We start from the raw sequence: 15,000 nt of genomic DNA on the forward strand, positions 1-15,000 counted from the left end.
GAGGTGTGACCTAACACATGGGGTGTGACTTAACACATGGGGTGTGACTTAACACATGAGGTGTGACTTAACACATGGGGTGTGACTTAACACATGGGGTGTGACCTAACACATGAGGTGTGACCTAACACATGGGGTGTGACTTAACACATGAGGTGTGACCTAACACATGGGGTGTGACCTAACACATGAGGTGTGACCTAACACATGAGGTGTGACTTAACACATGAGGTGTGACCTAACACATGAGGTGTGACTTAACACATGGGGTGTGACCTAACACATGAGGTGTGACCTAACACATGGGGTGTGACTTAACACATGGGGTGTGACCTAACACATGAGGTGTGACCTAACACATGAGGTGTGACTTAACACATGGGGTGTGACCTAACACATGAGGTGTGACCTAACACATGGGGTGTGACTTAACACATGGGGTGTGACCTAACACATGGGTGTGACTTAACACATGAGGTGTGACCTAACACATGAGGTGTGACCTAACACATGAGGTGTGACCTAACACATGGGTGTGACCTAACACATGAGGTGTGACCTAACACATGGGGTGTGACTTAACACATGGGGTGTGACCTAACACATGGGGTGTGACTTAACACATGGGGTGTGACCTAACACATGAGGTGTGACCTAACACATGGGGTGTGACTTAACACATGAGGTGTGACCTAACACATGGGGTGTGACCTAACACATGGGGTGTGACTTAACACATGAGGTGTGACCTAACACATGAGGTGTGACCTAACACATGAGGTGTGACTTAACACATGGGGTGTGACTTAACACATGAGGTGTGACCTAACACATGAGGTGTGACTTAACACATGGGGTGTGACGTAACACATGGGGTGTGACTTAACACATGGGGTGTGACCTAACACATGGGGTGTGACCTAACACATGAGGTGTGACTTAACACATGGGGTGTGACGTAACACATGGGGTGTGACTTAACACATGGGGTGTGACCTAACACATGAGGTGTGACTTAACACATGAGGTGTGACCTAACACATGAGGTGTGACCTAACACATGAGGTGTGACTTAACACATGGGGTGTGACCTAACACATGAGGTGTGACCTAACACATGAGGTGTGACTTAACACATGGGGTGTGACTTAACACATGAGGTGTGACCTAACACATGAGGTGTGACTTAACACATGGGGTGTGACGTAACACATGGGGTGTGACTTAACACATGGGGTGTGACCTAACACATGGGGTGTGACCTAACACATGAGGTGTGACCTAACACATGAGGTGTGACTTAACACATGGGGTGTGACGTAACACATGGGGTGTGACTTAACACATGAGGTGTGACCTAACACATGAGGTGTGACTTAACACATGGGGTGTGACGTAACACATGGGGTGTGACTTAACACATGGGGTGTGACCTAACACATGGGGTGTGACCTAACACATGAGGTGTGACTTAACACATGGGGTGTGACGTAACACATGGGGTGTGACTTAACACATGGGGTGTGACCTAACACATGAGGTGTGACTTAACACATGAGGTGTGACCTAACACATGAGGTGTGACCTAACACATGAGGTGTGACTTAACACATGGGGTGTGACCTAACACATGAGGTGTGACCTAACACATGAGGTGTGACTTAACACATGGGGTGTGACTTAACACATGAGGTGTGACTTAACACATGAGGTGTGACTTAACACATGAGGTGTGACTTAACACATGAGGTGTGACTTAACACATGAGGTGTGACCTAACACATGAGGTGTGACCTAACACATGAGGTGTGACTTAACACATGGGGTGTGACTTAACACATGAGGTGTGACCTAACACATGGGGTGTGACGTAACACATGGGGTGTGACTTAACACATGAGGTGTGACCTAACACATGGGGTGTGACCTAACACATGAGGTGTGACCTAACACATGGGGTGTGACGTAACACATGAGGTGTGACCTAACACATGAGGTGTGACCTAACACATGGGGTGTGACTTAACACATGGGGTGTGACTTAACACATGGGGTGTGACCTAACACATGGGGTGTGACTTAACACATGGGGTGTGACTTAACACATGAGGTGTGACCTAACACATGAGGTGTGACTTAACACATGAGGTGTGACTTAACACATGAGGTGTGACTTAACACATGAGGTGTGACTTAACACATGAGGTGTGACTTAACACATGGGGTGTGACCTAACACATGGGGTGTGACTTAACACGTGAGGTGTGACTTAACACGTGAGTTGTGACTTAACACATGGGGTGTGACCTAACACATGGGGTGTGACTTAACACATGAGGTGTGACTTAACACATGGGGTGTGACTTAACACATGAGGTGTGACCTAACACATGAGGTGTGACTTAACACATGAGGTGTGACTTAACACATGAGGTGTGACTTAACACATGAGGTGTGACTTAACACATGGGGTGTGACTTAACACATGAGGTGTGACCTAACACATGAGGTGTGACTTAACACATGAGGTGTGACCTAACACATGAGGTGTGACTTAACACATGGGGTGTGACCTAACACATGGGGTGTGACGTAACACATGAGGTGTGACCTAACACATGGGGTGTGACTTAACACATGAGGTGTGACCTAACACATGGGGTGTGACCTAACACATGAGGTGTGACCTAACACATGGGGTGTGACTTAACACATGGGGTGTGACCTAACACATGGGTGTGACTTAACACATGAGGTGTGACCTAACACATGAGGTGTGACCTAACACATGGGGTGTGACTTAACACATGGGGTGTGACCTAACACATGGGGTGTGACTTAACACATGGGGTGTGACCTAACACATGGGTGTGACTTAACACATGAGGTGTGACCTAACACATGAGGTGTGACCTAACACATGAGGTGTGACCTAACACATGGGTGTGACCTAACACATGAGGTGTGACCTAACACATGGGGTGTGACTTAACACATGGGGTGTGACCTAACACATGGGGTGTGACTTAACACATGGGGTGTGACCTAACACATGAGGTGTGACCTAACACATGGGGTGTGACTTAACACATGAGGTGTGACCTAACACATGGGGTGTGACCTAACACATGGGGTGTGACTTAACACATGAGGTGTGACCTAACACATGAGGTGTGACCTAACACATGAGGTGTGACTTAACACATGGGGTGTGACTTAACACATGAGGTGTGACCTAACACATGAGGTGTGACTTAACACATGGGGTGTGACGTAACACATGGGGTGTGACTTAACACATGGGGTGTGACCTAACACATGGGGTGTGACCTAACACATGAGGTGTGACTTAACATATGGGGTGTGACGTAACACATGGGGTGTGACTTAACACATGGGGTGTGACCTAACACATGAGGTGTGACTTAACACATGAGGTGTGACCTAACACATGAGGTGTGACCTAACACATGAGGTGTGACTTAACACATGGGGTGTGACCTAACACATGAGGTGTGACCTAACACATGAGGTGTGACTTAACACATGGGGTGTGACTTAACACATGAGGTGTGACTTAACACATGAGGTGTGACTTAACACATGAGGTGTGACTTAACACATGAGGTGTGACTTAACACATGAGGTGTGACCTAACACATGAGGTGTGACTTAACACATGGGGTGTGACTTAACACATGAGGTGTGACCTAACACATGGGGTGTGACGTAACACATGGGGTGTGACTTAACACATGAGGTGTGACCTAACACATGGGGTGTGACGTAACACATGAGGTGTGACCTAACACATGAGGTGTGACCTAACACATGAGGTGTGACTTAACACATGGGGTGTGACTTAACACATGGGGTGTGACCTAACACATGGGGTGTGACTTAACACATGGGGTGTGACTTAACACATGAGGTGTGACCTAACACATGAGGTGTGACTTAACACATGAGGTGTGACTTAACACATGAGGTGTGACTTAACACATGAGGTGTGACTTAACACATGAGGTGTGACTTAACACATGGGGTGTGACCTAACACATGGGGTGTGACTTAACACGTGAGGTGTGACTTAACACGTGAGTTGTGACTTAACACATGGGGTGTGACCTAACACATGGGGTGTGACTTAACACATGAGGTGTGACTTAACACATGGGGTGTGACTTAACACATGAGGTGTGACCTAACACATGAGGTGTGACTTAACACATGAGGTGTGACCTAACACATGAGGTGTGACTTAACACATGAGGTGTGACTTAACACATGAGGTGTGACTTAACACATGGGGTGTGACCTAACACATGGGGTGTGACTTAACACGTGAGGTGTGACTTAACACGTGAGTTGTGACTTAACACATGGGGTGTGACTTAACACATGGGGTGTAACTTAACACATGAGGTGTGACCTAACACATGAGGTGTGACTTAACACATGAGGTGTGACCTAACACATGAGGTGTGACTTAACATATGGGGTGTGACCTAACACATGGGGTGTGACGTAACACATGAGGTGTGACCTAACACATGGGGTGTGACTTAACACATGAGGTGTGACCTAACACATGGGGTGTGACTTAACACATGAGGTGTGACTTAACACATGGGGTGTGACCTAACACATGGGGTGTGACGTAACACATGGGGTGTGACTTAACACATGAGGTGTGACTTAACACATGAGGTGTGACTTAACACATGAGGTGTGACCTAACACATGGGGTGTGACTTAACACATGAGGTGTGACTTAACACATGGGGTGTGACCAAACACATGGGGTGTGACGTAACACATGAGGTGTGACCTAACACATGGGGTGTGACTTAACACATGGGGTGTGACTTGACACATGGGGTGTGACCTAACACATGGGGTGTGACTTAACACATGGGGTGTGACTTAACACATGAGGTGTGACCTAACACATGAGGTGTGACTTAACACATGAGGTGTGACCTAACACATGAGGTGTGACTTAACACATGAGGTGTGACTTAACACATGAGGTGTGACTTAACACATGGGGTGTGACCTAACACATGGGGTGTGACTTAACACGTGAGGTGTGACTTAACACGTGAGTTGTGACTTAACACATGGGGTGTGACCTAACACATGGGGTGTGACTTAACACATGAGGTGTGACTTAACACATGGGGTGTGACTTAACACATGAGGTGTGACTTAACACATGAGGTGTGACTTAACACATGAGGTGTGACTTAACACATGAGGTGTGACTTAACACATGAGGTGTGACTTAACACATGAGGTGTGACTTAACACATGAGGTGTGACTTAACACATGGGGTGTGACTTAACACATGAGGTGTGACCTAACACATGAGGTGTGACTTAACACATGGGGTGTGACCTAACACATGAGGTGTGACTTAACACATGAGGTGTGACTTAACACATGAGGTGTGACTTAACACATGAGGTGTGACTTAACACATGAGGTGTGACTTAACACATGAGGTGTGACTTAACACATGGGGTGTGACTTAACACATGAGGTGTGACCTAACACATGAGGTGTGACTTAACACATGAGGTGTGACCTAACACATGAGGTGTGACTTAACACATGGGGTGTGACGTAACACATGGGGTGTGACCTAACACATGGGGTGTGACTTAACACATGGGGTGTGACTTAACACATGGGGTGTGACTTAACACATGGGGTGTGACCTAACACATGGGGTGTGACTTAACACATGGGGTGTGACTTAACACATGAGGTGTGACCTAACACATGAGGTGTGACTTAACACATGAGGTGTGACTTAACACATGAGGTGTGACCTAACACATGAGGTGTGACTTAACGCATGAGGTGTGACTTAACGCATGAGGTGTGACTTAACACATGAGGTGTGACCTAACACATGAGGTGTGACTTAACACATGAGGTGTGACTTAACACATGAGGTGTGACTTAACACATGAGGTGTGACTTAACACATGAGGTGTGACTTAACACATGGGGTGTGACTTAACACATGGGGTGTGACTTAACACATGAGGTGTGACCTAACACATGAGGTGTGACTTAACACATGAGGTGTGACTTAACACATGGGGTGTGACCTAACACATGAGGTGTGACTTAACACATGAGGTGTGACTTAACACATGAGGTGTGACTTAACACATGGGGTGTGACTTAACACATGAGGTGTGACTTAACACATGAGGTGTGACCTAACACATGAGGTGTGACTTAACACATGAGGTGTGACTTAACACATGGGGTGTGACTTAACACATGAGGTGTGACTTAACACATGAGGTGTGACTTAACACATGGGGTGTGACTTAACACATGAGGTGTGACTTAACACATGGGGTGTGACTTAACACATGAGGTGTGACCTAACACATGGGGTGTGACTTAACACATGAGGTGTGACCTAACACATGGGGTGTGACCTAACACATGGGGTGTGACCTAACACATGGGGTGTGACCTAACACATGAGGTGTGATTTAACACATGAGGTGTGACTTAACACATGGGGTGTGACCTAACACATGGGGTGTGACCTAACACATGGGGTGTGACTTAACACATGGGGTGTGACTTAACACATGGGGTGTGACCTAACACATGGGGTGTGACCTAACACATGAGGTGTGACTTAACACATGGGGTGTGACCTAACACATGGGGTGTGACCTAACACATGGGGTGTGACCTAACACATGAGGTGTGATTTAACACATGAGGTGTGACTTAACACATGGGGTGTGACCTAACACATGGGGTGTGACTTAACACATGGGGTGTGACCTAACACATGGGGTGTGACCTAACACATGGGGTGTGACCTAACACATGGGGTGTGACCTAACACATGGGGTGTGACTTAACACATGGGGTGTGACCTAACACATGGGGTGTGACCTAACACATGGGGTGTGACCTAACACATGGGGTGTGACTTAACACATGGGGTGTGACCTAACACATGGGGTGTGACTTAACACATGGGGTGTGACCTAACACATGGGGTGTGACCTAACACATGGGGTGTGACTTAACACATGGGGTGTGACCTAACACATGGGGTGTGACTTAACACATGGGGTGTGACCTAACACATGGGGTGTGACTTAACACATGGGGTGTGACCTAACACATGGGGTGTGACCTAACACATGGGGTGTGACTTAACACATGGGGTGTGACCTAACACATGGGGTGTGACCTAACACATGGGGTGTGACCTAACACATGGGGTGTGACTTAACACATGAGGTGTGACTTAACACATGAGGTGTGACCTAACACATGGGGTGTGACCTAACACATGGGGTGTGACCTAACACATGAGGTGTGACTTAACACATGAGGTGTGATTTAACACATGAGGTGTGACTTAACACATGAGGTGTGACTTAACACATGAGGTGTGACTTAACACATGAGGTGTGACTTAACACATGAGGTGTGACTTAACACATGAGGTGTGACCTAACACATGAGGTGTGACCTAACACATGAGGTGTGACTTAACACATGAGGTGTGACTTAACACATGAGGTGTGACTTAACACATGAGGTGTGACTTAACACATGAGGTGTGACTTAACACATGAGGTGTGACCTAACACATGAGGTGTGACCTAACACATGAGGTGTGACTTAACACATGAGGTGTGACTTAACACATGAGGTGTGACCTAACACATGAGGTGTGACTTAACACATGAGGTGTGACCTAACACATGAGGTGTGACTTAACACATGAGGTGTGACTTAACACATGAGGTGTGACTTAACACATTAGGTGTGACTTAACACATGAGGTGTGACTTAACACATGAGGTGTGACTTAACACATGAGGTGTGACTTAACACATGAGGTGTGACTTAACCTGTGGCGTTGACGATGCGATTGGCCCGGATGGTTCCGTGTGGCGTCTGGACGTCCCATCTGCCGTCTGCGGTGGGCGTGAGGCCTGTGACGGGAGCGTGAGGATAGATCTGAGCGCCGTACATTCGCGCTCCCGCCGCCAGAGCCATCGTCAGAGAGTACGGGTCGATGTGGCCGTCGCCCGGGTTATAGAGGCCCGCCAACACCTGACACACACACAGAAACACACACCTGTTTTATGCCGCTGTGACCAGTGTTGGGGAAAGCTACTTTGAAAAGTAATGCATTACAATATTGCGTTATTCACTTAAAAAGTAACTATTTGAGTTAAGTAATGTGTTACATTACTTTTGCGTTACTTTTTCTCACTTGGGCTGGTTTTGTTTTTGTTTATAACAAAAAAGTTATATTTGTGCCAAGGTAAAGACCTCTTCATACCAAAATGTAAATAATAAGCCCCAGGCTGAGGTAAAAATGCAGATTCCCTCATGAACACTAGAGGGCGCAGCTCTGGATAATGGAGGAATAGGACGCAGGAGAAAAAAGTTTTACCAATAAAAACAAAATCGTTTTTTCATTTTCATCATCAAAGGTCAGCAGCAAGACATTGGTAAATTAAATATAAAGGTAGATTATGCATAAAAATAGTTGTTTTATTTAACATTTAATTATTGGAGGTTTGGATAGTATTCTGATTTTACATTTGACTGATTTTCTTCATTTTGAGGAGGACAGAATCTTTATTGTGCAAGTGAGATAAATAAATGCTCACATTTAGTCTAGAACTACAATAACCATCATGTTCACACACACACACACACACACACACACACCTCTGCACTAACTCAACATGAGGACAGGAGAGCTGTCAGTCAAATTAATATGAGAAAGTAATTTAGATATTTTGTTGTCAATTTAATAAGTAATGCGTTACTTTACTAGTTATTTGGAAAAAATAATATTTTATTATGTAACTCAAGTTACTTATAATGCGTTTCCCCTAACACTGGTACTAATGTTATCAGTGAAGGTCTTAAAAGGCCTAAGAACACACACGTGTTTTATGCCGCTGTGACTCACAGTCAGACGCAGGTTATTCCGTGTGCGCTCCGTCTCGTACCTTGTCCATGTTGAGCAAGGGAAACAGCTGCTGGATCTTCTCCGGCCCGATGAGGAACTGTGGTGTGGGATGCCAGTGAGTTCGGCTCATCTGATAATGGAGCTCGTCGACCCGGACCGGAGTGGACGCGATTCTGATGCTGCCGGGCTGATGGAAGCCCACGGCCTGGACACAAACACTCCACCATCATCATCTGACCCCTCACACACTCAATAACCTGAGCTCTAAGCTGGACGTCTCACCTGTCCCGTCTCGGCCTCCAGCTGCTCGAACAGTTTGATACTGTCATAATGAATCTTCTTCAGATTAATGCCCGGATGATAATATGTGGTGAGTCCCGCCTGTGGATGATGACATCATCAGCATCGTGTCATACAGACAATTGCACACCTACTAGTAAAGGGCATGCACACTAACTAGTCCTGGACATGCACACTAACTAGTCCTGGACATGCACACTAACTAATCCTGCACATGCACACTAACTAATCCTGGACATGCACACTAACTAATCCTGCACATGCACACTAACTAATCCTGGACATGCACACTAACTAATCCTGCACATGCACACTAACTAATCCTGGACATGCACACTAACTAATCCTGGACATGCACACTAACTAATCCTGCACATGCACTCTAACTAATCCTGCACATGCACACTAACTAATCCTGCACATGCACACTAACTAATCCTGCACATGCACACTAACTAATCCTGGACATGCACACTAACTAATCCTGGACATGCACACTAACTAATCCTGGACATGCAATCCTGGACATGCACACTAACTAATCCAACTAATCCTGCACATGCACACTAACTAATCCTGCACATGCACACTAACTAATCCTGGACATGCACTCTAACTAATCCTGCACATGCACACTAACTAATCCTGGACATGCACACTAACTAATCCTGGACATGCACACTAACTAATCCTGGACATGCACTCTAACTAATCCTGCACATGCACACTAACTAATCCTGCACATGCACACTAACTAATCCTGGACATGCACACTAACTAATCCTGCACATGCACACTAACTAATCCTGCACATGCACACTAACTAATCCTGCACATGCACACTAACTAATCCCGGGCATGCACTCTAACTAATCCTGGACATGCACACTAACTAATCCTGCACATGCACACTAACTAATCCTGCACATGCACACTAACTAATCCTGCACATGCACACTAACTAATCCTGCACATGCACACTAACTAATCCTGGACATGCACACTAACTAATCCTGGACATGCACACTAACTAATCCTGCACATGCACACTAACTAATCCTGCACATGCACACTAACTAATCCTGGACATGCACACTAACTAATCCTGGACATGCACACTAACTAATCCTGGACATGCACACTAACTAATCCTGGACATGCACTCTAACTAATCCTGCACATGCACACTAACTAATCCTGCACATGCACACTAACTAATCCTGCACATGCACACTAACTAATCCTGCACATGCACACTAACTAATCCTGCACATGCACACTAACTAATCCCGGGCATGCACTCTAACTAATCCTGGACATGCACACTAACTAATCCTGCACATGCACACTAACTAATCCTGCACATGCACACTAACTAATCCTGCACATGCACACTAACTAATCCTGCACATGCACACTAACTAATCCTGGACATGCACACTAACTAATCCTGCACATGCACACTAACTAATCCTGCACATGCACACTAACTAATCCTGGACATGCACACTAACTAATCCTGGACATGCACACTAACTAATCCTGGGCATGCACACTAACTAATCCTGCACATGCACACTAACTAATCCTGGACATGCACACTAACTAATCCTGGGCATGCACACTAACTAATCCTGCACATGCACACTAACTAATCCTGGACATGCACTCTAACTAATCCTGCACATGCACACTAACTAATCCTGCACATGCACACTAACTAATCCTGCACATGCACACTAACTAATCCTGCACATGCACTCTAACTAATCCTGCACATGCACACTAACTAATCCTGCACATGCACACTAACTAATCCTGCACATACACTCTAACTAATCCTGCAAATACACTCTAACTAATCCTGCACATGCACACTAACTAATCCTGCACATGCACTCTAACTAATCCTGCACATGCACACTAACTAATCCTGCACATGCACACTAACTAATCCTGCAAATGCACTCTAACTAATCCTGCACATGCACACTAACTAATCCTGCACATGCACACTAACTAATCCTGGACATGCACACTAACTAATCCTGGGCATGCACACTAACTAATCCTGCACATGCACACTAACTAATCCTGGACATGCACTCTAACTAATCCTGCACATGCACACTAACTAATCCTGCACATGCACACTAACTAATCCTGCACATGCACACTAACTAATCCTGCACATGCACTCTAACTAATCCTGCACATGCACACTAACTAATCCTGCACATGCACACTAACTAATCCTGCACATACACTCTAACTAATCCTGCAAATACACTCTAACTAATCCTGCACATGCACACTAACTAATCCTGCACATGCACACTAACTAATCCTGCACATGCACACTAACTAATCCTGCACATACACTCTAACTAATCCTGCAAATACACTCTAACTAATCCTGCACATGCACACTAACTAATCCTGCACATGCACTCTAACTAATCCTGCACATGCACACTAACTAATCCTGCACATGCACACTAACTAATCCTGCAAATGCACTCTAACTAATCCTGCACATGCACACTAACTAATCCTGCACATGCACTCTAACTAATCCTGCACATGCACTCTAACTAATCCTGGACATGCACACTAACTAATCCTGGACATGCACACTAACTAATCCTGCACATGCACACTAACTAATCCTGCACATACACTCTAACTAATCCTGCACATGCACTCTAACTAATCCTGCACATGCACACTAACTAATCCTGGACATGCACTCTAACTAATCCTGCACATGCACACTAACTAATCCTGGACATGCACACTAACTAATCCTGCACATGCACTCTATTCTGTGACACGCTCAGTGCCGCCTGACCCTTGACCCTGACCCTTGACCCTGACCCTTGACCCGTGTGTGTACCGCGTGCCAGGTGGATCCGGCCGTCAGCTCTGACTTCTCCAGCAGGATCACGTCCTTCTGTCCGGCTTTGGCCAGATGATACGCCAGACTGACCCCAACACACCCGCCTCCGATGATGAGCGTCTCTGCACTGTCCTTCAGACGCTTGGACAAAACACCAGCAGCTCCATCTCTGAGAACCAGCAGCAAACAGCATCACACACACACACACACACACACACACTGCCCCTAAACCTACCCATCACACACACACACACACACACACACACACACACACACACACACACTGCCCCTAAACCTACCCATCACACACACACACACACACAGATACACACACACACACACACTGCCCCTGCCCCTAAACCTACCCATCACACACACACACACACACACACTGCCCCTAAACCTACCCATCACACACACACACACACACACACACACACACACACTGCCCCTAAACCTACCCATCACACACACACACACACACTGCCCCTAAACCTACCCGTCACACACACACACACACACACACACACACTGCCCCTAAACCTACCCATCACACACACACACACACACACACACTGCCCCTAAACCTACCCATCACACACACACACACACACACACACACACACAGCCCCTAAACCTAACCCTCACAGGAGACATTCTGCATTTTTACATTTTCAAAAAACATCACTGAGTCTGATTTATAAGATGTTTTCCTCATGGGGACCTAAAAATGTCCCCACAAGGATGAGGATTTCGGATATTGCCATCTTTGTGGGGACATTTTGTCAACGTTCTTGCAACGTCTTTATCATGTTATTTGTGTTTGACTGATGTTCTCATACAGGGAGTGCAGAATTATTAGGCACGTTGATTTTCTGATCATATTTTTTTTCCAGGCACATTTGACCAATTCCAAACCACAGTAATCCTAATAACTACTATTGATTTAGTATTTAATAATGTATAAGTGATATATAATTGTTCATGAAGGCTGGAAATGAAAATCACCTTATATTCAGGTGTGCAGAATTATTAGGCATGTTTTCTTTTACAGATAAATTGAGCCAAAAAAGAGATTTAACTCAGACTGAAAAGTCAAAAAGTATTAAATGCCCATGAGAAGGATGCAATACTAATGCAATACTAGACATTGCAGTTAAGGCGAGACCATTGGACAGTGAAATGCTCGTTGGGTCAGAATTCATCTTCCAGAATCTGGCAGTACGTTTTGGGAGTTCATTTTAGTCCATCCTGAAGTCCGTTTTGCAGAGATGGACTAAAATGAACTCCCAAAACGTACTGCCAGATTCTGGAAGATGAATTCTGACCCAACGAGCATTTCACTGTCCAATGGTCTCGCCTTAACTGCAATGTCTAGTATTGCATTAGTATTGCATCCTTAAAGTGAATGTTAACAAAACGTTCTGACAACAACTTTTTGTTAGCTGGGTATGAAGTCACTGAAATCGTTCAAACTGTAAAGATGAAAAGTTCGTGTTTTCTGTATTGGCGTTTGATGCTAGTGTTTTTCCTCTCAGTGTGTCTGAGTGACAGTGTGTGTGTGTGTGTGTGTGTGTTATCTCAGTCTGAGTGTGTTGAGCCTGTGTTAAGAGTTGTGTGTTCAGAGTTGTGTGTTTAGAGTTGTGTGTTTAGAGTTGTGTGTTTAGAGTTGTGTGTTTAGAGTTGTGTGTTTAGAGTTGTGTGTTTAGAGTTGTGTGTTTAGAGTTGTGTGTTTAGAGTTGTGTGTTAAGAGTTGTGTGTTAAGAGTTGTGTGTTTAGAGTTGTGTGATTAGAGTTGTGTGTTTAGAGTTGTGTTTTTAGAGTTGTGTGTTCAGAGTTGTGTGTTTAGAGTTGTGTGTTTAGAGTTGTGTGTTTAGAGTTGTGTGTTTAGAGTTGTGTGTTTAGAGTTGTGTGTTTAGAGTTGTGTGTTAAGAGTTGTGTGTTTAGAGTTGTGTGTTTAGAGTTGTGTGTTTAGAGTTGTGTGTTTAGAGTTGTGTGTTTAGAGTTGTGTGTTAAGAGTTGTGTGTTTAGAGTTGTGTGTTCAGAGTTGTGTGTTCAGAGTTGTGTGTTCAGAGTTGTGTGTTTAGAGTTGTGTGTTTAGAGTTGTGTGTTTAGAGTTGTGTGTTTAGAGTTGTGTGTTTAGAGTTGTGTGTTTAGAGTTGTGTGTTTAGAGTTGTGTGTTAAGAGTTGTGTGTTTAGAGTTGTGTGTTAAGAGTTGTGTGTTTAGAGTTGTGTGTTTAGAGTTGTGTGTTTAGAGTTGTGTGTTTAGAGTTGTGTGTTTAGAGTTGTGTGTTAAGAGTTGTGTGTTTAGAGTTGTGTGATTAGAGTTGTGTGTTTAGAGTTGTGTGTTAAGAGTTGTGTGTTTAGAGTTGTGTGTTTAGAGTTGTGTGTTAAGAGTTGTGTGTTTAGAGTTGTGTGATTAGAGTTGTGTGTTTAGAGTTGTGTGTTTAGAGTTGTGTGTTTAGAGTTGTGTGTTTAGAGTTGTGTGTTTAGAGTTGTGTGAGTTGTGTGTTTAGAGTTGTGTGTTTAGAGTTGTGTGTTTAGAGTTGTGTGTTTAGAGTTGTGTGTTCAGAGTTGTGTGTTTAGAGTTGTGTGTTTAGAGTTGTGTGTTGTGTGTTTAGAGTTGTGTGTTGTGTGTTTAGAGTTGTGTGTTTAGAGTTGTGTGTTAAGAGTTGTGTGTTTAGAGTTGTGTGTTAAGAGTTGTGTGGTAAGAGTTGTGTGTTTAGAGTTGTGTGTTTAGAGTTGTGTGTTTAGAGTTGTGTGGTTAGAGTTGTGTGTTTAGAGTTGTGTGTTCAGAGTTGTGTGTTT

The 15,000-nt window shown here is 44.8% G+C and overlaps 1 protein-coding gene across 1 annotated transcript in view; it reads right to left on the reverse strand.

Moving 5' to 3' along the window:
* Positions 1 to 15,000, reverse strand: part of dmgdh (dimethylglycine dehydrogenase) — a 35,097-nt gene that overhangs the window by 18,258 nt on the left and 1,839 nt on the right. The window contains exons 2-5 of the mRNA XM_079834499.1: positions 12,190 to 12,361; positions 9,276 to 9,374; positions 9,034 to 9,198; positions 7,915 to 8,119 (exon numbers count right to left, since the gene is read on the reverse strand). Coding sequence (XP_079690625.1) covers positions 7,915 to 8,119; positions 9,034 to 9,198; positions 9,276 to 9,374; positions 12,190 to 12,361 — 641 coding nt within the window. The remainder of the gene's footprint in view (positions 1 to 7,914; positions 8,120 to 9,033; positions 9,199 to 9,275; positions 9,375 to 12,189; positions 12,362 to 15,000) is intronic.

The sequence above is a fragment of the Gobio gobio genome (assembly GCF_949357685.1).
Source record: "Gobio gobio genome assembly, chromosome: 14".
NCBI classification, from domain to species: Eukaryota; Metazoa; Chordata; class Actinopteri; order Cypriniformes; family Gobionidae; genus Gobio; species Gobio gobio.